The sequence below is a fragment of the Cystoisospora suis genome (assembly GCF_002600585.1).
Source record: "Cystoisospora suis strain Wien I chromosome Unknown contig_1632, whole genome shotgun sequence".
In the NCBI taxonomy this organism is placed as follows: Eukaryota; Apicomplexa; class Conoidasida; order Eucoccidiorida; family Sarcocystidae; genus Cystoisospora; species Cystoisospora suis.
In genome coordinates, this window is record NW_027154432.1 from 1 (window position 1) to 22,438 (window position 22,438).

The 22,438-nt window shown below is 46.6% G+C and overlaps 2 protein-coding genes across 2 annotated transcripts; one reads left to right on the top strand and one right to left on the bottom strand.

Annotated features, from left to right (window-relative positions):
- Positions 1-58: 58 nt before the first annotated feature.
- CSUI_003599 (spry domain-containing protein) lies at positions 59-6,061 on the bottom strand (the record flags this gene model as incomplete). Its single annotated transcript, XM_068063795.1, has 3 exons — positions 3,081-6,061; positions 2,029-2,177; positions 59-386 (listed from the first exon to the last, which is right to left on the bottom strand). Coding segments are annotated over exons 1-3 (774 nt in total), but the record flags the coding sequence as incomplete, so codon positions are not given.
- A 2,490-nt stretch (positions 6,062-8,551) lies between these two features.
- Positions 8,552-16,693, top strand: CSUI_003600 (uncharacterized protein). The gene is made up of 3 exons (XM_068063796.1): positions 8,552-10,408; positions 11,598-11,850; positions 12,565-16,693. Exon 3 carries the CDS (start codon positions 12,899-12,901, stop codon positions 15,125-15,127), a length of 2,229 nt encoding a protein of 742 aa, XP_067924222.1. The 5' UTR covers positions 8,552-10,408; positions 11,598-11,850; positions 12,565-12,898; the 3' UTR covers positions 15,128-16,693.
- The last annotated feature ends 5,745 nt before the right edge of the window (positions 16,694-22,438 follow it).

Sequence of the window (22,438 nt, forward strand, 5' to 3'; positions counted from 1 at the left end):
CCCCACGCAGATGTCCATTTGGGGCGGTGTGTAGAGAGAGGCTTAATGTATTTTTTACCTGCAGGAGTTTGGGGAGATCAAAGACGAAAGGCCCAGTAAAGTTGAATCGAACTTTTTCATCTGTTGCATGCATGCCGACACTAGGATAATATTCAATCTGAGTATCGAGTTTTCCTGCAATTCCTACGAACACTCCATTCTTTGTGAAGAAGAGGTTTCTCGATAAGTGATGCACGCCACACCCTATGACATCTTTACAGCCATACGAAGACGCAAAGACTTCCCCTGCTGCGGAGCCTCCTCCTCCTCGTGAAACAAGAGACGAAGAAGAATTCCCGCTTAACGCAGACAACTTTCTCCCATCCTCTGAACGATAGCCTATCGAACTAAAGAAGAAGAAGAAGCGACACACATCGCAAGAGAGAAAAAAGATAGAGACGGAGAAAGAAGAGAGAGATAGAGAGAGAGAGAAGCTGCGCGCGATGCAAAGAGGTCTCTCCCGTCTTCTGAACGAGAGTCTATTAAAGTAAAGACAAGAGGAAAGATGAAGAGAAACCGAGCCAACAGAAGAGAGATAGAGAAGACTCTCTGAAGAGAAAGAGATAGAGAGAAAGCGATTCTGTATGTATATACATGGCGTGATAGAGATGATGGGTGAACATACAGACAGCTACGATGTAGGCGTAGAAGAGAGAGGTATTACGAGAGAAGGACGGAGAAAGATGGAGGGCTAAACTAGCACAAAGAATGAGAAGATGAATGTATATACCTACGCGGATATATGTGTATGTACGAGGGGATATAGAGAGAGATACATGTAGGTATGTATGGATGTGCATGTATGTACACAGAAGGAAGGCAAGAGATACACATGCAGAGAAAAAGAAACACAGAGAGAGAGATAAATAGATTCAAGAAATAGATGGATAGATAGATAGATTGGAGATACATAGATAGACAGATACATGCACGCGGAGATAAAGAGAGAGAGAAAGGACTGGAGAGTATCTTATGTCGAACACACACGCCGATAGAGAGAAGCGAAGACTCCACAGAAAGAGAAAAGTCTACAGAAGAGATTTTTCCTCACTCTTTACTTTATCTACCCAGGGAATTCTTCAGAGAAATAGGAGGTTGAGAAGAAAGAAAGAAAGAAAGAAAGAAGAAAAGAGATGAGATAAACCAAATGAGACAGACATATTGCCATCCAAATCGAAAAAGAAGAAGAAGGAAAGCTTCATTCATTCATTCACAAAAATACTGGATTTCTACACTATTCGACACGCACACGAACTTCTTCTATTCTCTTATCATACAACTAACTAACTCTCTGTCTTTTGATCTACACCGTTTTCTCAAGTATTTCACGAAGAGATAGGCTGTCGTGATGGAAAGTTTGCCCTTAACGAAAGAAGAAGAAGAAAGAAAAGAAGAAATGTCTACAGACATAGAGAGAGATATGAGCAGAAAGAAGCCTCTCTTCACTCAGAGCGAGGTGTATCTACAGAGGGAACAACGACAAACCAAGAGCTCCCTAATCAACCTCTCTGCACATCACACCCTCTCTCTTTCTCTCTCTCTCTCTTTCCCTCTTTCTCTCTCTTTCTCTCTCTCTCTCTCTCTATATATATATATCGGCACATATCTACAGATATATATGTTAATCCAGGTAGAGGTGTATGAGAGCTCCCCTTGTGTTGTATGACGTTTCTCTTGAAGCGCCAAAACTCCCGAGAAATCAATGTGTTTGAATCATATCTCCAAAAGACAGAGGAGAGAAAGCACATTCATCTTATACGACAGCGAGAGAAGAAATGCTCCATATGCGACTGAAAAGTCTCGCCTGAAAGGGAAAGAAAGAAAAGAAAGTTGAAGTACGGAACAGATACCAGGGTGAAAGAAAACAAGGAAGAAGAAGAAGAAGCACATAAAGAAGAAGAAGAAGAAAAGGAGAAGAGGAGGCAAGAAGAAGAAGAAGAAGGAGAGATGGCGAAGAGGAGAGTGAGTAGGGTGATGGTAGGAACTGACTTGGGTTCGATTCCTGGCTGTTTCGTTAAGCATGCGGACTTCGGTGTTAAGCCGACGCATATACGAGGAGAAGAGGAGCAGTTCAAAATCTCTACCTCGAAGTAGTATAAGGCGCAATTAGAGGCTACAGGCCGATCCGCTTGAACTACCTACACGCACAGCAAGAGAGACAAAAGACAGACAAAGATAAGAGATAAAGGAAGGAAGGATGATAGAAAAAATAAAAAGAAAAGAAGAAAGGAAAGAAGAAGAAGAAGAAAGGAAGAGACAGGTCAAAAGTATGGCATGTAGAAACAGGATAAGATAAGACACCTCGTACAAAGATCTTCTTCAGAGCAGTACTGAATTAGCACACATGAAGATAGAGAGACAAGATAGATTAATTAACGATAGATAATTCCATTTAAGATAGATAGATAGATAGATTACAGACTGACATATAGATTAAAGATAGATAGATAGGTTGAAGATAGATCAATAGATAGATAGATTAAAGATGGATAGACTGATTAAACATAGATAGATAGCTTAAACATAGATGGATAGATTAGAAATAGATAGATAGATAGAGAAAAGAAGAAAATGCGCATGAGGATGTATGTGGATGAGGAATCTAGTGGTGTAAGGAAGAAAGATAGACAAAAGGGAAGGAAAATCTAGAAAGAAGAAGAAGAAGAATGATAGCTACCATCATCCATACAAACTGTAAAACGCATGCACAGATCAGAAAAGCAGAAGAAGAGAAAGAGGAAGGAAAGGAAGTTGAAGAAGAAACGAAAGAAACGCCAGGAGTAGAGACGCCATCTGCCTTCGTCGGGGTAGATAGAAGATAAGAGGAGTCTAGGCGAGAAGAGGACAGGAAGAGAAAGAATCGCGAAGAGCCTTTCCTTGTTCACTTTTCTTCTTCTCTCTTTCTAGATACATAGACGAAAGACACATAAGAAAATGGATGGATAGATAGATAGACAGACAGAGATCGAAAGAAAGATCGATGAATAGATGTCGACAAAAGATAGACTGAAGACAGGAGAGAGGTGAATGGCTGTATATACCCCGACATCTGTATAGTCTCCTCGTGCGGTGTATAGGGCGGATAGCCCATCTTTCAAGATTTTAATATAGTGCGGATGACGACGACAGTTCAAAGCCAGAGGCCCTGAAGAAGGTCTCCATAAGAGGCGATTTGTAAGAAACGCTAGAAGAGAAGATGAACGAGAAGAAGAAGAAGAGGAAGATTTCTTTCTAAGGCGTTTCTCTTCTTCTTTACTTAGACCTCGAGAAAAAGAAGAAGAAGAGGAAGAAAACCTCTCTTCTTGAAGTGTTTCACTCGAGCGATATGCAGGAGCCATAGGAGAGAAAAAAGAAGAAGAAAAAAGAAATTAGAAGGGCGAAGAAGGCAGTCACTTTCAGAGAGAGCAGAGCTCTCAACCTCTTAAAGAGAGGATGAAAAAGGAAGAGAATGTTGGCGCGTATGTGAAAGAGAAAGAAGACTAGGCATGTTTAGCCTTTCGCTTAGAAAGAGAAAAAGAGAGATTTCTCCTTCCTCCTCTCTATCGCTTCTACTCTTGTATTTGCAGAGCCACGTTAGAGAGGGACGAGTCGTCAGGAGGGAGGAGAGAGATGAGAAGAGACAGGAAGAGAAGAAGACGAGCAAGAGGGAGGTTCTTTTGAGAGATAGAGACAAGGAGAAGAGAAGGGCTGCTGCTTTGTTTGGAAGACCATAGATTCTCTCAGGATTGTTTTGACTGCGAGAAAAGAGAAGAGAAGAGAAAAGCGCTTTGGAAAAAGAGAAGGAGAGTCATGGAGTCATCTAGACAGGTGACATGGCAGTCCTGTCTTCTGTCTAGAAATCGAGGGAGAGGAAGAAAGAAGGAGAGAGAAGAAATTGCGGAAAGAAAAGACTCAACCAAAGAAGAAAGAAAGAAAGAAGAGATTTAGTGAATCTTATATCTTTGGAGAGTAGTCCACTGTATATACACCCGAGAAAAGATGAGCCAATAGAGACACATATGTATATCCTAAGAGAGAATGAAAGGAAAAGCGAGGAACCCGAAAGAACTGAAAAAGAAGAGGAGATAGAATAGAAAGAAGATAAAGACAGACTCTCCTTCTTTCTTCTCCGTCCTTGGTATTCTTCTTTCTTCCTTCCTCTTCTTCTTCCTCGCTCTCCTCTACCCAAAGTAGCCTTTGATCAAGTCACGAGGATGTGTTTGTTTAGAGGACTTTCTTTATCTCTTCTCTTTCTTCCTTATGTGTATAGTGCATGCGTTCAAAGGAGAAGACGAAGAGAGGAGAAAAGAAGAAAGAAGATGAACCTTCTCTTGCGAGATCTCTAAGACTGCACTAGAGAAGCTTCAGTAGGTTGTGCTGAGAGAATAGACGCACCTCGATGCATATACATACATGTCTGTCTATATGACAAACCTATGAAGAAGAAAAAAGAAGAAAGAAGATGAGTATGTCTATATGAGAAGGACACGGAGGAGAATAAGAAGGAAGGCAAAGATTCTCCGAGCCAAGGATACGATGAGTGCAGCTAGGAAGATTCGCATCCGAAACTGGGCGAGAAGTGAAAAAGCCTAGGTGAAAGATTTCTCTAGACTCCTGCTCTTGCTGCTCCGCATGCATCCTGAAGAGATGTGGACCGACCGACTTCTGTCCTAGTGAGAAAACACCTTTTCTTGAAGTAGAGAAGAAGAGGCAGCGAAGAGAAGAGACGAGTTAGGAACAAAAGAGAGGAAGAATTTTTCTACGATCTGATGTGTTGTAGATAGAGGTCACTAGAATGAAGAGAGAGAGAGAGACCAAGCTCAATAGAGACGAGAGACCCAAGAAAGGGAGAGAGAGAGAGAAAGATGAAAAGACAGGCGAGGAAATGACAAGCATAAAGAAGAAGAGGAAGAAGGAAGTTAACAGAAGGAAGGAAAGTGAAGATGGGTGTGGGTGCTTGTCCGACTTTGTGAGTCGACAGGAAGATAGAAAGACAACCCTCGCATGAAAGAAGAGAAACGAGCGAAGCACACGTCAAGATAGAGAAGAGAATGAGTATGAGACTACTCAGACGCCACTTACAATCTCTTTCTTAGAACGCATGGAAGGGAAAAAGAAGAACAGAGAAGAGAATGGCATGAAAGCCCATCAGATGATACGAACAAGAGGGAGAAAATGAAGCAAAAGAAAAACAAGAAGGTCGTGATACGGAGAAGGGGATAAACGAAAAGATTCGGATACCATAGGAAGAGGAAAAGACAATGGTTGAAAAAGAAGAAGAAGAAAGAACGATAAGGCTGATTACTTGAATCTCTTAGCGCTCGGCTTCACCTCAGAGAAGAGGAAGAGCTCGATGACTTTTTCTAAGAGAAAGGGAAAGAGGCGCCATCTCCAAATCTTTAATGAGAAGAAAGAAAGGAGAACAAAGAGAAAGATAGAGCTAAATTCTCACTCAAGAGCTTTAACTTGAGATGTTTCATCCAGGTCTAACCGTGGAATGATGTGTTTGAAGGGAGGCGGAGACATGAGACAGGAAAGAAGATAAAGAGAACACACGCCTTCTATCTTGGGAAAGTAAGAGAGAATCGCGAAAAGAAGAGGAAGTTTGAAGCTAATGAAGAGAGAAAGAGACATGAAAAAAGGGATATGGACGATAGATAGAAAAGAAGTTTTCCGACGGTGACTACACTGCTAGGATGACTTGAAAGAAGAAAAGAAGCTCTTTCTTGACCGCATATATACCTTCTTCATTCAATTCAACTATCTCTCAACTAATTCATGACTCTTTTAACTGCTGATACTGATGTCCTTCTTGTCTATCTTTCCTTGTAAATCTTCCCTCGTCTTCCTCATGAAGAGCGTGCTGAGAGAGTAGAGAGAGATGCCAGCAGTAGCAAGCAGGACCTGTCTGTCGCCTCAGGATTTTTGGAAGTCTTCCACGAACCGCTCTAGCAAACGAAGATATCTCGAGAGAAACGAAAGATAAGCATTTGGCTCAAGGGTCGGTCTCTTTGTGAGTCTGTGAAAGGGGGAAGAACATTCGAAGGAATCAAATCGGTTGATAAGAAAAGAAACCTCACGTCAAGAAACAAGCTGTGCTGTCGAGGAGGGTGGTGTGGATTCGTGATGGATGGATGGATGGATCATCGAGATGAATGCGAGACTGACTCCTGGTAGTCTAGCTGTTCTCTAGATTGACGGAAACGGCTGTGTTCTCACTTATCTTTCCAGTCTCTTGTGGATTTAGTTTACTCCTTTAGCACTTCTCGTACAAGAAAGGAAAGGGAGCCATACATCTCTATTATGTGCGTTGCGTTTCTTTGTCGGGAGTTGAGAAAGGTGGGCCAGGTCTCGGATTTTTCTCCTTGAATGGAGAGGGAGAGAGATTCTTTGTCACTTGGCAAAGCAGGGGAATCACACTCCTCTTTCTCATCTAAGCCCATTGCAAACAACCTTTCAGCGTTACTCCATCTTTCTCTTTTATTTTTTTGAGAAGGCATAGGAGTTGAACCACCTCTCACTTCCACCGTTGTCGTGCGTGTGTAGTCAGAGTTGGACCTTTTCTGTGTTTGTCCTTCTCAGGAGAGAAAGTCGGAGAGTTTCGTTTTCTTGAAAAGATGAAGAAGAAAGAAAAGATTTCATGCTAGTTGTCTACTCAAGAAACGGCCATGAGGAGGACAGCTTTCTTTTATTGTAGTCGCTTGTCTGGTCTTGCACGAACCACACTCATGCTGCTTTTTCTTCCTCTTAGGACACCCAGCTCACCCCAGCTAAGTTTAGGGCCTTTGTGTATCCCTCTTTTGTTCCTCCTTTCTCTCACCCTTGGCTGTCTGGTAAAGAAGAAGAGTTTGTAAGACTTCCGCAGACTGGCGAAGGACAACTACAAAGTGAAATTCCTCTTGTCTCCGAAATTTGAGAGAACTATGCGGATCTTCATGATGCGAATCGTCCAAACGGACGATAGTGGAACGGTTTTGCCCTCTGACTCTCTTGTTCTATGTCTGCTTTGAAGGGGGAAGAAAGGCAGGACAAAAGAGGAAAGAGGAGAATAAGCGCGGCTGATGTGATATAGGAGTTCGAGCAGTCACACCACACGCAGCCTAGGCTCCTTTGCTCCTTCAAATGCAAGATGGTAGGTTTTGTAGTACGGGAGTGATATGACAGATTGCTGACATAGGGCACTGTGTGTAAAGATCTCAATTTTCACTTGCGGGAGACCTGGTCCGGGTGTCGATCACTCACGTGCCATGGAAAGCTTTAAAGAGCCACATCATCAGAGTAGGGCTGTCCTTGCGTCAGTGTGATGTACGATGATCTTTTGCGTGTCTATCGTGTATGATAAGATTCTGTACCGAGGTCTTGAAAGGGAGGGCTGTGACGTCTTTTCATCGCCCCTCAAGAGAGAGAGGAAGATCGAAGCTTACCAGAATGCGCGTTGTTGACACCCCCCCCACACACACGGTTTCTTTCAAGCTTGTGAAGCCTCTCCATATACTACCAGTGTCGCAACCTTCCTCGATGATCGCTCTTGTTTGCCGAAGATCTCATTGTTCCCCTTCGTCAAACTAACTCTTTCTAAGCAGGGAAGTCAGCGACTGGCTTAAAAGTAAAAAACTGTTTGTCCCGCCCGGTGTTCTCGAACTTCGGAGCGAACTAAGATCGACCGCAACGGAAGGCATCGAGATTTATATTTCTCTACACTGTTGCTCGCCTTTTGTATTCACGCACCAGCAGCAATCCTCTCGTCGGTCAACTCTCTCTCTTAACTATTTTGGCGTCCTCAGACGCTTTTTCGTCGCCGTCAACGCTACGCTGAGTTGCCCGTGATCGCGTTCTGATTAAAACGGCCGGCCCATGACTGACAGGAGTACCGAGGCAGCCAGAGAACCAAGATTCCCCCCAAAAGACCAGTGAAACATGCAGCAGAGGTGTCTTTCAAGTGTTTCCTAGTAGGTAAACTTCTCCTGAGATCGGGGAAAAGGTCTGCGTTTTGTCAGGCTTTCTCTTTTGCTCCACGACGGTGCCCCCGCCTACGCATTCACTCAGCAGCAAGCACGGGTAACGATCATGCACTTCTTTCTCTTCTTGCCAAAACGGCAATTGCCCAGCCAGCCCACCTTCTCTCTACAAGGAGAGAAAAGTCTTCTCGGGAGATCCGAAGAAAGGATAACCAGGGACCTGGCTGCTGAAGCGGCCTGAAGGCTACCTATTAGCGGGTGAGGGTGATATAGGCGAGAGGGGGCTACACGAATGAAATCGATAAACACTCCACAACTAAGCCCCACAAAATCTGCCGTGATGGCCATGTACAGTTTTCGTCTTCGTTCTTTGTGGAGGAAAGATATGCATCAGGCAGCAGTTTTCCACAATTACGCTGTATTCTGAAGGCGCGTGCTTTGTGAGACTTCTACCATGGAGACTGCGGGAAATATGCTGACCGTTCTTTTGTGACTTCCTCTCCCCTCCTCGGATGTTTCGCCCGCCAAAGAGAGGAGAGACGACGGGATAAAAAAGTACTCGAATGGCATGAGCGGCAAGAGCGAGCGGCGGGACAGTGGCCTAGGAGAGATCGTAGGGGGAGGAGGGAAGTTTCTGGTCGGTGTTTGCGACAGAGGCAACGAAGAGAGAGAGAGGTGACTGTTGTCACTAGTGTTCGTAGACTTAATGTTAGCCCCCAGCAACTTTTCTCTTTTAGACGAAAGGCTTCTCTCTTCTTCATGACAACCGGCGCAAGACAAAAAGCGAGGAAAGAGCTTCGCATTTTTTCGGGGGACTCGTTTTGTCATGCCTTTCTTTTACTTTCTTTCTCCATCTGTTGTTTTGAAATCTATTCTCTGCTAATCTTCTCTTCTTGCTCCACATCCGTGCCAACAATACTAATACACGTCTGTGGCGTTACCCTTTTGTCTTCACCTGAATCTTCCACATGGCATGCGCCATCGCCAGATGTTTCTTCTGTTTGACGAACCTGCATATGAGGCTTAGGCGGGAACAGCAAGGATCGAAGACATTCTTTTCGAGAGAAAGTCTTTTTCCTGGTACGACAAGACAGCCTTTGTAACTGAAGCTTCACTTTTTCAGAAGCAGCTAGAGCGGCTCAAGCCCAAGCTGAGAATCGTCATCTTCTACATTGGGGAGGCTTTTCAAACCCGTGAAAACAGATCGGACAACTCGTTTCTGTTCCCAAGAGTCGGTTCTTTTCTGTCGAGTTTCTTTTCTTTCTGTGTCATCCTTCTATCAGACTGAAACAACGCGTAAAGGATTCTTTCATGGTGATGGTCCCTGCCCTGTTTTTTTGATTTTTTGAGAGACTTCGAGTCGGGTGTCCCACGATACGATTGGTACCAAGGGCCGTTCTTCTTCCGTCTTTTTCTTCTGTCCTCTTGTTATCTCGAAAGAAAACAGATTTTCTCTGCTCTGCTTGCTTGTGGCGTCTTGTTCGTTTTCCTCTTCTTGTTTCCTGCGGTGTCAATCATGGCTTTGTGACACCGCGCGCTCCGTCCCTGTTCCTCGTGTTTTGCAATTCTTCTTGCTCATTTCTCATTGTCATTCTTCTCTCTTCTCAACTCCAGATCTCCTCTCAGCCATCAGCACCTTCATTCTTCTAAACAGAAATTTGCGTTTCTTACCTCCCCCCCGCAGCAATCCTTTCTCTATATTCCGTTCATTCACTTCACCCTTGCCTGACTGTCCTCCATCATCCTCTCCCTCCTTCAAACGTCAAAGGATCTTCATTTGCTTTTTCGTTTCTTCCTCCTCAAGTCTCTTCTTCTCATCCCCCTTCACCTGGCTTTTTCTATGTCTCAAGCACGCCTCGGCAGGACGGGTTTACATCTTCTTTTCCCCGTCGATATCATGGCTCTTTGAAAGTGACGTTCTCACTACTCCCGCAGTCTACCGATGATAGCCGTCACATGCGATTCTTCCGCATTCCTGTCGTGTCTTTCATTCTTCTGTATTGTTCTCCAGTTATCTTCACAATTCTCTTCTTCACACCTTTCTTAGATGTACATCTAGGGCGTGTGGACTTCATATGCTTTCGCTTCTTTACTTTTCATCCACGCTTCTAAAAGAAGATGTTTGTCTCAAAATCTTTATCCTAGGGATGTTGTTCGTCTCTCTAACGCTTAGAATTCCGCTTTCTTCTGACTTCTTCGCCGCCCATAGTTTTCTCTCTCTCTCCTAGCGGACTTCTCAACTGTTCTTTGAGGAGAAGAAGGAAGATCTTTCTTTTTTCAGCTCTTTTTCTTCGTTTTCTCGTCAGTCCCTTCTAACTTTCCTAGATCTACAGAAATGTCTCTTTAACTTTTGACGCCTCGCAGCTTCTTTTCCAGAGAAGATGTTTTCGCTTTTCATCAACAACAAACACGGCAGCCTTGTCTACCAGCGCGTACGTCAAAAAACCTCCATGTATACCGATATCTCACATACATACACATCTGTAAAGATATATACATATATATATATACATGTGTGTATGCTATATATAGAGAGAGAGAGAGAGGAGGCGTTGTTCCTGTGTCTTTTTTCTCCGTTGATTGGGCGTTGAGGTTCTTGTATTAGACGGAAGGTGCATGCAATGACTTTGCGTCAGATTCTTCTTGGGGACACTTCACATCTATGGAGTTGAGTGGACTTCTTCACTTTTCTTCTTTTCTCTCACTGAGCTGTCAGTTGTTTGTCCTTCCTTACTAGTGTTGTTGAACACTCAGCCATGCTGTTGTATTCCTCGTTTTGTAATCGAATCTTTCAACTCCTCAGTGGGGGGTGGAGGTTCGTTATTTCATCGATTTTCTTGTGAATGAGAATGTACGCACCCCCCCCTTGTCTATGCATGCATGTAGGTGAAGAAAACCTGTCCATAATATACATTTATATATATGGTGTACTTTACGTATTCATATCTGTATATATGTGATACCATGAGTGTAGAGTATTCTTTTACTTGACTCAGGGGGAGAGGAAGAACACTAGTGCCAGCCTCGATGATAGCCTTTTGTATGTATGTATGTATATAGATAGATAGCTATGTGTACTCGTGCGCGTACCTATGTATATTTACGTAAATATATGAGTTTATGTATATATGCCTGAACTGAACTGCCTAGACTGGATAATAGGTAGAAAGGAGTGTGTGTACTCGGTATGTCTGTATACGTGTATATGAGTATGTCTGCATGCATATCTACGTATGTGCATATTTCTTCTTACAGTCACATCATACAGGAGATCTACAGAACATCGACGTATACGACGGAATTTTCATCTGTCGCCCCAGTCAGCAGATGGGTCGATACATTATGCCTAGCTGCATACACATTTCTCTGTGCATGTCTACTGCATGCCTCAGTATTATACACCCTATTATCGACCTCCATACCATGTAGTATCTTCGCCATATGTATAGATTGTCGAGAACATCATACATATATATATATATATATGTATATATATATGTATATATGCATTTTCATCGACCTGTTGTTACTCATGCTTGCGGCCTTCTTTTTTCCGATAGGCTGTAGTTTGAGAGTAGAAGTAGTCTAAGTCTTTTTTCTTTCTTCTTGACGTGCCCGTAGAATTTCACAGCAGCCGTGCAACTGTCAGCGAATGACTCTATCAGGCTCGCTTCAACCTTTCACGGGTTGAGCGCTATAGCTGCTCAGCTGTCTCCTGTCGCGTCTCCTCCGATTCCTGCTCTATCTTCTTCTTCTTCTCCGGATCGCACAAACAACAGCAGTAGCGGTCCATCCTTTGGATTCCTACAGCCACGTGGCATCAATTTCATTGAGGCAGAGAACTTCAAGCTCCAGTGTCTAGAAACTCTTACTGGTATGTGGATCGCTCCCTATCCATCTATAGATCTACATCTCTCTCTATCTATCTATGTATATATCAGCATGTTGACTTCACTCATCTCTCGATGGATGTATCTGTACGGTGTCTATCTATGGGATGTGTCATCAGCCCTATCTATTATCCATCTATTCTATCTATCTATCTATCTATCTATGTATCTTTATTTACCCATATATCTTTATCTGTAATTGCCTATCTATTTCTAGTCTGTGCGGGTGTCTATTCTGTCCTCTCGATCGATCTTATGGCATACTGTTTTCTCTGTTTATACTTATAGCTATCAATGGCTCTATCCGCCGTTAATCTATTTCGATGTCTTCAGTCTGTCTGTCTATCTTTCTTCTATCAATTAGGGTTTAGGATATATATATATACATGCACTTATGTAGATAATATCTTCATGTATGAAGCGAAAGAAGGTCTCAGTGGGTGGGTGGTTGGTAGGGTGGTGTACATACACTAGAGTCGCTGTCTGTACAACGCTAAGAACCTGGTTGTTGTATACATATATATATATATGTATACATATATATATATGTATACATATATATATATATATATGTCTTCAAAGCAGAGGAGATCCGCAGAGAGGGGAGGGAGGGCAGAGAAGAAGGAGATATTCAAGAAGATGGACGTCATTTGATGTGTTGTGGTGTCTCCTCCTATCATTTTTTTTTTTTCTTACAGGCTTGAAGTTTGTTTTAGTAACTGAATTGACTGTATCTACAGTTACCGTGGATTCATTACTACGGAGGGTTTATGAAGCTTATTCTGATTATGTCTTGAAGAATCCTTTCTACGATCTTGATATGCCTATACGTTGTCAACTCTTCGACAGAGAGATAGAAGATATCTTCTCAGACTATATCACGGTCTAGATGAACCAGTAAAAGAACTTTCATCGTGTCTCTTCTCTTCGTTTTCCCCCATCTTTCTCTTCTTTGCCCTTTTCTCATCTTCTTCTCTCACCTTCTTCCCTCGTTCTCTCTTTCTTTCTCTTCTTTCTCTCTTGTCTCCAACCATGAATTCTTCTACTCGTCCGTCATCTTCATCCAAAATTTCTTCTTCTTCATCTTCCTTGGGTCTTCTTTATCTCTCTCTTCTAATTATCTTTGCATCTGGCGCTCTCTTTCTTTCCTTTCTTGGGACCTTATTCATGTTCTCCTTAGATGCCTTTCCACTTCCACATGCTACAAAGAGAACCGCGTGTTTTGCAGCCTATACCGCCGCTCTAATTCATGCCTTCTGTGTCGGTGGTCTCGTCTTTCTTCGTCGGAAGCCTAAAGGATGGCTACGCGATCATATCATTCATTCGAATCCTGTAGGTGTCTACGCAGCTTCTCAGTTAGTTTCCTTAGGTAGACATGCCTCACGTCTCTTCAATCAACAGCCTCCTCAACCTTCCTCTTCTTCCTCCTCCTCCTCGTCGTCCTCCTTAAGAGAAGTGACAGGTCCACCATCGCCATTCTATCCATACACTACAGGGGGAAGAGACTCACATAGTAGTAGTAGTGGTAGTAGTCAGGCTTACAATAGAGAAGGATGGAGCTGGAAAAAACCACCGACAGGAGTTGGGAGGGAAGAAGAAGTTGCAGGGGGCAATTACTCTTCTCAGACTTCGATGCGACGGACTGAAGCCCTTCATGGTGTATCTATGACAACAGCATCGGAAGGAGGAGAAAGAGGGGGAGATTATCTTCTTCATCCTTCTCTCTTATCGCAAAGTCCAAGCTGGGGGAAGTCGCACCATCACTATCAACAGCAGGCAATGCATGCGAAGGGTAGTAGTCATAGTGGGAATTCTATCTCTTCACATTCTCAGCAGAGAGGGAGAGGAGGGCTTCCACATGGGGGTCGCCATCATAGAGACGATTCTCCAAGAAGACCCTTAGGTGAGATCTATGCAGAACGCACGGGACAGGTGCTCTTACCACCTACGTTGAATGGGGGTGTTCTCCAAGGAGGTGGCTTGAGTGCACGTGGCGTAGAAGTCCCAGCGAAGAATGTAAGCAAGGCATCTCTTGAAAAGCACGAGGGTCATAGCGGCACCGAAGGGGCCACGAGAACACAAAAGGAAGAACCTTTGCTTCTACTCGATTCTGAGGATGAGGAAAGACAAGGAGGAGAGAGCAGAATAGGCAGGAAGAAACCTTCTGACGTGGGGGGGGGCGTGGGTGTCTCAGTAGGAAATCCAACGTCTCAACAACAAGGGCTCTATACAGGTGTCTCCTATACATCACTATCACCTCCTGTTCTTCCTGTATTAGGAAGCTCCCCTGTATACCAAGGGGGACCAGGGACAAAGGATGGACAGCAGTCTACAGTCCCAGGAGGAAGTATGAAAATGTCTATGAGTCATCCTACAGGGGGAGGAGTTAGAGGGCCCCGTGGGGGGAATGCAGCTGTTCCTCATATGCAACAAGGGGGAGGAGGGACAGATGTTTCAGGTGTATCTGGAGGGAATAGGAATGTCTCTTTGTCTTCTGTAGGAGGCCCCCATTATAGTGCTAATGGAGATATAGGGGGGAATCGTGTCATGAGTAGTCAGAAACATGTCGTGAATCCAAGCCATGCGCCTACGACTAGCACTCCTCTTCCCTATCATAGTACAGGGATGATGGTGTCTCCTCATAGCAGCAGTCTTAACAATACTCATGCTTATCACCCTGCTCAACAAGGTCTAGTTAACGGAGTAGGAGGAGTACCAGGGGGAGGTGCCTATTACTATGGATCAAATCACGGCGGAAGTGCAAGTGTTGCTCTCAACGCAACAGGGGGAGGAATAATACCAACAGCTAATGCTAATCACCACAATATAGTGCATGCCCCCAATGGTTATGCACATCCAAATATAAACGCTTCAACCACAAGAAATGATATGACTCGTGAAGGAGGCGGGGGCTTCACTACTGTCCCGCCTTCTTCTTCAGTGTTACTCCAACAGCCACAAGGGGGTCAAAGACCTTTTGTGGCTGTAGGAGGGGGAGGGACTTCCACTCCTGTTTTAGGAGGGCCATCATCGTCGTCTTATAGTGTCATGACAGCTCCTGCGAGTGGGACGGGGAATCAGCCTATGATGGTCGGACAACCTGCTTTACTCACACCTGTTGGAAGTCTAGGAGGAGGTGGGGGGGTGACAGCCACAGGGGGCCCCTGGGAAGTGTCTCCTGCGGCGCGAAGTTCATTCCAACAGCAACAGGTTGAGTTAAGAGGCATCAGAAACGCGGCAGCCGATCAAAGAACATGGTAGAAAGAGACCTATGGAGGATAGAGAAATAGATATAGATATAGATAGAGAGGAGAAAAGAAGAGACGTGGAGGGAAGGTGACGAGAGTGGTGGAGAGGTTTCGAGATACTCTTGGCATGGAAGAAGTGAAGAAGAGGGGGGAGGGTGTGAAAGAAAGGGAGAAAAGTAGAGAAACAGGAATGTGTAGTCGGTTAAGTAAGTAGGGGAAGGTTGAATAGTAGGATGTGATGTGTCATCATGAGATGAAAAGAGGGAGTCTGTAAAAGTTATCTCGCCGTCAAGACAGACAGAGAGAGCCGTGAAAGTGCGGCTCAATGGACATCTTGACTTTGTAGGTAGGGATTGTTTGTTGAGGAGACACTTTCAAAGGAGGTCGACTCTTGAAGGCCTTCTTGTTACGAAGTTGTCTTTTTCAAGTGTACACCCTGTTGTATCTTCAGAGATTAATCTAGTTTCAGTCTTGTGTCGTCTCCGCAGACCAACAGTAGCCGTGATCAACAATGGCCGTGTTGTGCACGGACAGCACTAGCAGTCGATGGCGATGAAGAGACAGCGTAGATGCTCATAGAAATGTACAAGAAAAGGACGACGTTAGGTACATGCATCTTTCTGATACAGATTCGCCTTTCGCCCTGGGGAGATGGGACTTTACGCACCCGTAGATGTAAAGGTCGGGCATCTTCTGATTCGAGCAAAGGTAACTGGAGAATAGAATATGTCTAGCTCAAAATGGTCCTTGACTGTGAACAAGGGGGTTTCTTTTTGTGAATTGAAGCAGCATGAAATTTCTGAGCAAGTTGAGAAGAATCACCTCGTCCGGAGTAGTCGTGGTATCTCCCACGTTCTATCCTCGTTGAGAAGGCCTTTGTTATGGGTGCACCGTCTCCTCTTCTAAAAAGACAAGTGGATTGTTGGATAGTTGTTGATAAACTTCCTCGTGGTCGTTTTTAATACCACAGCGTCAACAACAAAGCCGAATAATAGCCACCCCCTTTCTTGTAAGAGTCTGGAGAACCCTCCCCTACCGCCACTGACATACAACGAGAAACAGGGGGGTTGGAGCTAGGTCACTTCTTGAAAAGGACTGGTTAAGTAAGAGTCCACGAAACATCAGCGCGGTCACAGGTGCCGAGCCATCCTTTGCACAGCACTGTTGCGTTAGCAGAAAGAGTTGCATGCTCCATCAAGATTGACGTAGCGGGGAATTTTTATCTGAAACTCAACACCTACTGGCGCTGTCGCGTCCGTGTTCATTCTTAGTTGCTTCTCATCCCTGCGACATCGAGTTCAACGGCGAAGCTGTGACTGTGTTTGGGAAAGGATCACATTTTTTCTTATCGGTTCGGATGGCACAATTTGAATTGACTGCCTCGTTGCAAGTTGTGAAGGTTGGGACCACCGGGACTGGGGTACACCGAGCGTCTTGTCATGTGACACCTTGTGCCAGTGAGAAGAACACGCAAGATAGATTCAGTGATCTGTTGTGGCGTGGCGGCAGACAAGCAGAGAACTTGCAGAGCACAAGCTCGAGTTGAGATGCGGTGCAGTTGTCGCACTGGAGAGCGGGAAACGCAACAAATCAATCCAGGGGCTGAGCTTCAGCATCTCCCAAGGTGATACGTTCAACTGCCGACCCACACCCCGGAAAGCCGAGCATTCACTCCGGGCATTGTAAATTCGATTGTTTTCTACGCGAGTGCGATCCGCAGACAACCCGCTGGAATCGAGACTGGGGCTGAAACCTGTCGACCGTTGAGCAGACGGCGAATGAAAGTCACAGCCCCGTTTCGTACAGCGCAGCGCCTCCCGTGCCATATGGAGTGTGAAACGACACGCACCACTCAGTGAAGGGGAGGAATGATCGTTTTCTGGAGATGACACGGTCGCTTGTCAGTGAGTCGCTGGCGAAGCAGGACGAGACATCACCGAGAGACACCGCTTGTGATTGTTCACAGGATGCCTGTCTCTCTTAGTTGTTAACCTGACCTGTTCTCATAAGATACCCAGCAAGACTCACCTAGACACTATGCAGGAGTTCCGGGACACGGTGCGTCTTGTGTCAGTATGTTGCGTGTGCTGCTGAGGTGTCTTGGAGGGAGGAGAGAGCGGGTTCTCCCAAGTGAACGCAGACTGTTATGCAACACAGGCGTTTTGTGCCACCGACCGTAGCGAGTCACCGCAACTAGAACTGCCTCACAAAATACCTTCGTGTCTGTGTCAACTACTGGCATGCGTGAGCTGAGGTACACCGGGTGAGCCAACGTGACGCAGAGCCAGAAAAAGAAAGAACCATGCGGGGCGTTGCTGTCCTGGAACGAAAAAGCAAACACTTTCGCTGTTTCTGTGAAGTAGGAGCTGCCCCGTGGGGGTGTCCTTTCAGCCTCGGAGCAACCTGCCGTGAGACCGCTGCCAGTCATCGCTGACCAACTTCTCCGGAGTTAGAAAAAGGCATTTTTTCTGCCGAGGCTCTTCTGGACTTTTCTCAAAGGTCCGAAAAAGAACACGGTAAGACCGTACAATAAAAACCTGCGGAGGTGACGACAGAGGCCACACAACAAAATGAAGCCCGCCTGAAGGGCAGAGTAAAACGAGATCCCTCGGTCGAGGAATTCTGAGATAAACGGGTCGGAAGCGGAAGTGTTGCAGAGAATCCGGTTTGCTTGCAGCCGAAGTCCGACCTGACGGACCCTCCATGAGGTTTCTTCCGTAGGGTGAAATCTGATGGGTTTGACGTCTCAGTCTCGCGAAAGTGTGGACGAAGAAGGTACATTCTTTAGCAGTTGGGGGCCAGTCAGGCATCTTTTAGAGGGGCTGACTCAGTCCTGAATAACAGATCTAAAAAACAGTTCACGGTCACGTCAGCCTTTGAAGGGCTGAGTGGCTTGAGTATGTATGCCCCTCTCGGTTCGCGGGCTGCCTGAAGGAGATGTAGGAACCTCTTCTATGCAGGTTGTCTGGCTTATGCCTAAACCATTCTGCTTCTCCGAGGGAGGGGGATCCTGTGACAGAACACTAGCGAGATCTTTCTCAGTCTGCCCTCCTCGCGCCCAAGAAAGGCTGGGCGGAGGAACTGAACTCGATGTCTCTGCCCCATCGACTGTTGTTGAATACCATTCCGATTGCTCGGCAGAGGATGTAACGGAACCAAGCGTCTGAGAGGATGTGAGCGCAGCGGCATCAGAAGGGCATGGAGAAGACAAATTAAGAGAAGCGGGCGAGAAGATAGGTGACAGCGATGAACACGTTGTACGGAGAGAATCGCAAGAAGGCGTGGAGGATGGAGATCGGGAGCGTTTTAGCGCATTCTTGTCAACTTGGGCAGTCGTCCCAGGCCTACAATTACCTTTACTGTCATTGTTTCGTTCTACTCTTGGTTGCATTGACACGACTGGAGTCGGTGTGCCAGCGTGGCAGTGGTTTCCAGCCGTTGAGGGAAAGCTCAGCGCGTCCGACTGCAGTCCCCATCTCCGGTCATTGAGGAAAGCGGAAAGATTCACGTAATTACTCTTGATGACCTTAGAGTTGATAGCGTCTACTCCGAGGCCGTCTGGTCGCTCAGGTTGGTGCCGAGAAGGGGTTCTCTGTTCTGACCCCGATGAGCTGATCCGCCATTCCGAATTTTCATTTCTCTCTTTCCTCGCTTTCGTCCTTCTCTTCTGTCTTTTGTGGGATGCATGAGTCCGGCCACTATCGGTGCTCGGGAAGAAACTGCGTGCTGACCTGCTGTCAGCAGGCTGCCTGGGAACTCCGGCGATTGTCCCTCGGGACACGTGCGGAACGGAGGACTGAGGAAAACGGCGGGGTAACAGAAATTTACACTGGGCAGCTCCATGGGTTCTTTGGAGATCTTCCTGTCTCACTCTATCACTCCGCTGTTGCTGTAGTTGCTGCTTTCTTCCTTTGCCATCTCTCCTCTGCAGCTGTTGCCTCTTTTGCCTTGTCCCCTGCACGCGCGTACATTCGCTTCCTTGAAGTCGGTAATTGTGGCACAAAACAGCTCTTTTATCTCTAATATCCCTTTTCTTCGAAGGACATGTGTCATCCCGCCCTTGCCAGAAGGACCTAGGGAGGGTGGTCTGGCGGTGGCTTGGTAGGTGGCCATTCATATGAGCAGTTACCACTTTCCTGAGATCGTCGGTACTAGGACCGATCGGACCAGCCTTTCTCAACCTGGTGTCTCCGGCTGTTACAAGAGTTCCTAGCCCTCCTGAATTTGTGCTGCATCTGGACATCATCCAGGACGAGAAACCGTGCCGACGTACGCAAGAATCCAATAAGGTCGATTCTCGTGAAAGAACTTTTCTCCGGACTAGCCGCGCTTCCCATCGGGGTGCACCTGACACTGTTCCCGAGTTCAGCAGTAAGCAAGGATACTCTGGTGGTCTTCCGGATGCCTCGAAGAAAGCTCTGCCTTCCCTAGACGTAGAAAGAGTCAACTCCGCCGAAGTTGTTGGCAGATGTCGTTTGCGCCCGGGAACTCCAAACGAGGACCTTGGTGCAACACAGGAAAGATCCGCCTTTGGGGGAGGTGAAGTGATACTGGAGCCTATTATTGGTTGAAGCGGCACTGTGCCTCCGCCTTCTTCTTGAGTGATCTGGGACTTGCACTTCTCGGCAATTGAGAGTATAGTGTTGCCCCAAGTACGTTCGGTAGCTTTGTCCCACTGGGGCTCTACGGCCGTGCGACGAAAGGAAGGCGAGTGTAGGGGGTTAGGCCGAGGTACGCGTAGGCTTGGAAGCTCATCGCACTTGACCTCCAAGGGTAACGCCGGCTTCAGCTGCTGCCCGCCTTTATCAAATTCAGACCTCCTGGTGTGCCCAGGTCCCCACGGCGACAGGCGAGGGGGTTTAGAACCCCGGTCCGCCTCGGCGCTAACAACAGCAGGAGAGGAGACAAATGGAGCTACTTTGCATTTTCTTTGATCTTCGCCTTTGTCCAGAGTCCGCTTTTCTTGGTGTGTAGACTTGTGGTCGGAGTCTGGAGAGTACGAAGGAATGAAGGCACGAAGAGGCAGGCTTTTAACATCTTTCGTGTCGCTCTTAGTCTCCCTATTATCATGTTCATTCGAATGCTGTGTGCTCTTCTTTTGCTTTGCACTTTCACTGCTCTCCTGGTCACCTGAATACTCCATGAGTCCAAGAGCTTCTCTCGACCGAGTTGCCGGTTCTGAATTTTGTTGCGCTTGCCTTGAGACAGCCCAGCCGGGGGGGGATGTGTTGCGAGAAGGGAGTGAGGCGTGTATTGTAGTTTTTCGATCATCGCTCTTATCCGTTTCTCCATTCCTGTCGCCACTCGACCGCTCGCCGCTCCTCTGCTTTGTATTCCCTTTCCCTTCCGGACCCTTCACCGAGCGATGGCTTGGAACCTGCTGGCTTCCATGATCTGCGCCCCGTCCCCCCCCCCCGAGGTTAGCCTTCTCACTTAGCGCTTGCTCCGTACTGTGTCGTGTCTCCTTGTTGTGCAACTCTCTTTTTCCTTTGAATCTTTTTTTCTCTCTCCGACCTAGCTCCTCTTCCGCCCTCACACCTCCACCTCTACTGTCACTACGGCTGCTACTGCTTCGACTCCTGCAATTTTTGTCACTCACTTGACTACCGTCTCTACTACTATCAGCGCTGCTGTCATCGTCACATGTCATCCCACCCTCTTGCAATGTCCGAGTGGAACGGCCTTTAGTAGCACCTTTGGAGTTAGAGCAATGGTCGACAGTGCCAACGTTATCCCTCCCGTTTCCGCACCTACTCCTTTTCACCGACATCACCGCTTCTGGGAGCTGAGGACTTTTGACCCCCTCATCAGCATATTCTTTTCCAGTTCTGAGACAAACGCTGTGTTGCTGGCCTTTAGGTATAGGTCTTGGAGAACTTGAAGCCTTGGCGCGATGGACTGGCTTGCTGTCTTCTGTAGCTTTGGATGACGAGAAGCCGGGAGCGCTGTCATTCGTCACCGCCCCTCTCCCTCCGCTTGAGGAGGGGCTGTGCTTCCTGCGGTGACAAACTCTGGGTGTCCTTTCGTTACGTTTCATCTCCCTCGTCTTGTCGCCGAGACTCTCCTCGTCTCCGCATATATCAGTTGTCTGTGCCCCCAGAGTCTTGTCCTTTTCACTGGCTTCTTTGTTGTTTACGTCTTCATTGAAGCTCGATTCCTCCCCCCGGACGTTTGTCTTGGTCTCATTGATGGGGCACATAAGTCTTCCAGAGCTACCATCCTTGTTGGTATCAGCTCGTCTTCGGCGTCTCAGAGTATTGTCGATGCTCTCTTCGCATCTCCCTTCCCTTCTCACGATGATCTCCGCCTGACAGCTCATTGTTTCAGGTTGCGAGTCTCTGCTTTGCGTTCTACGCGTCTTGTGGCCACGGTGTCTACTCTTACCAACAACACTCCGAGTGCTTTGACTACTTCTGTTACTTCCTTCCCGTGTTGATCCCACCCTCGCACTTGCTTTCGGCTCCTGCGGCCTGCCGCGTGGAGACGCCCTGATCGTGTTCAGAGGAGAGAAACATGACTCGGAAGCGCAAACACTTTTCTTCCATGAATCTTGACCGACCTCACGGGGTGCAACCAGATCAGATCTAGCGACGCTAGTTGCCTCTGAAGGAACAGAAAGCTTTGGTTTGCTTTGCCCAGGGATTCGTTGATCTTCCGAGGCACCCCTTCTTATAGAAGCCGTAGGTGAGTGCTTTCTCTTCTTGGCCTGATCAGTTGTCTTTGTCCGTGGAGTTCCCTGGGGCGAACGGGCCGTCTCACCGACGTGGCTCAGACTCTCTGGTTTTCGCTTCTTCTCGCATACCGGCCTCTCTCTACTTCCACTTTCCTTTTCTTTTCCCCCCGGTGAAGGATTCCTTTCCCGTTCTTTTCTGTCCGTGAGTCGGTGGCCTTTTGTAGCTTCAGAACGAACTGTAATCTGCTTGTCTTCGAAGGTCACTTCGGCATCCGGACACACTCTTTTTTCTAACATTTTCCTCCCTCCAATCTGCTCTTGTAAAGGAGTCGTGGGGAGAGGTTTCTCTGTCTGTCTGGTTGCAGGGCTGTGTTTTGGTGAACTTTTACAGCACTGCCGCGAGTCAGGGTCTTCTCTCCGTCCATCTTCACTGATCTTTTGACCGAGGAACTTGTCATCTTTATCCTCTTTGCGACACGTCGGTGTCCTCGTTTGCGGTTCTTTTCCAGCCTCAGAACTGCTGCCTCTCCTTTTTCCCTTGCTTCGGGCAACGCAACTCGAACCATCTCCGTTCTGTTTCTCCTGGTCTTTCGCCACTTTAGTCATTTCTTCTCTTTTTCCATGTTGCCGTGCAATCTTCCTCTCCTGTTT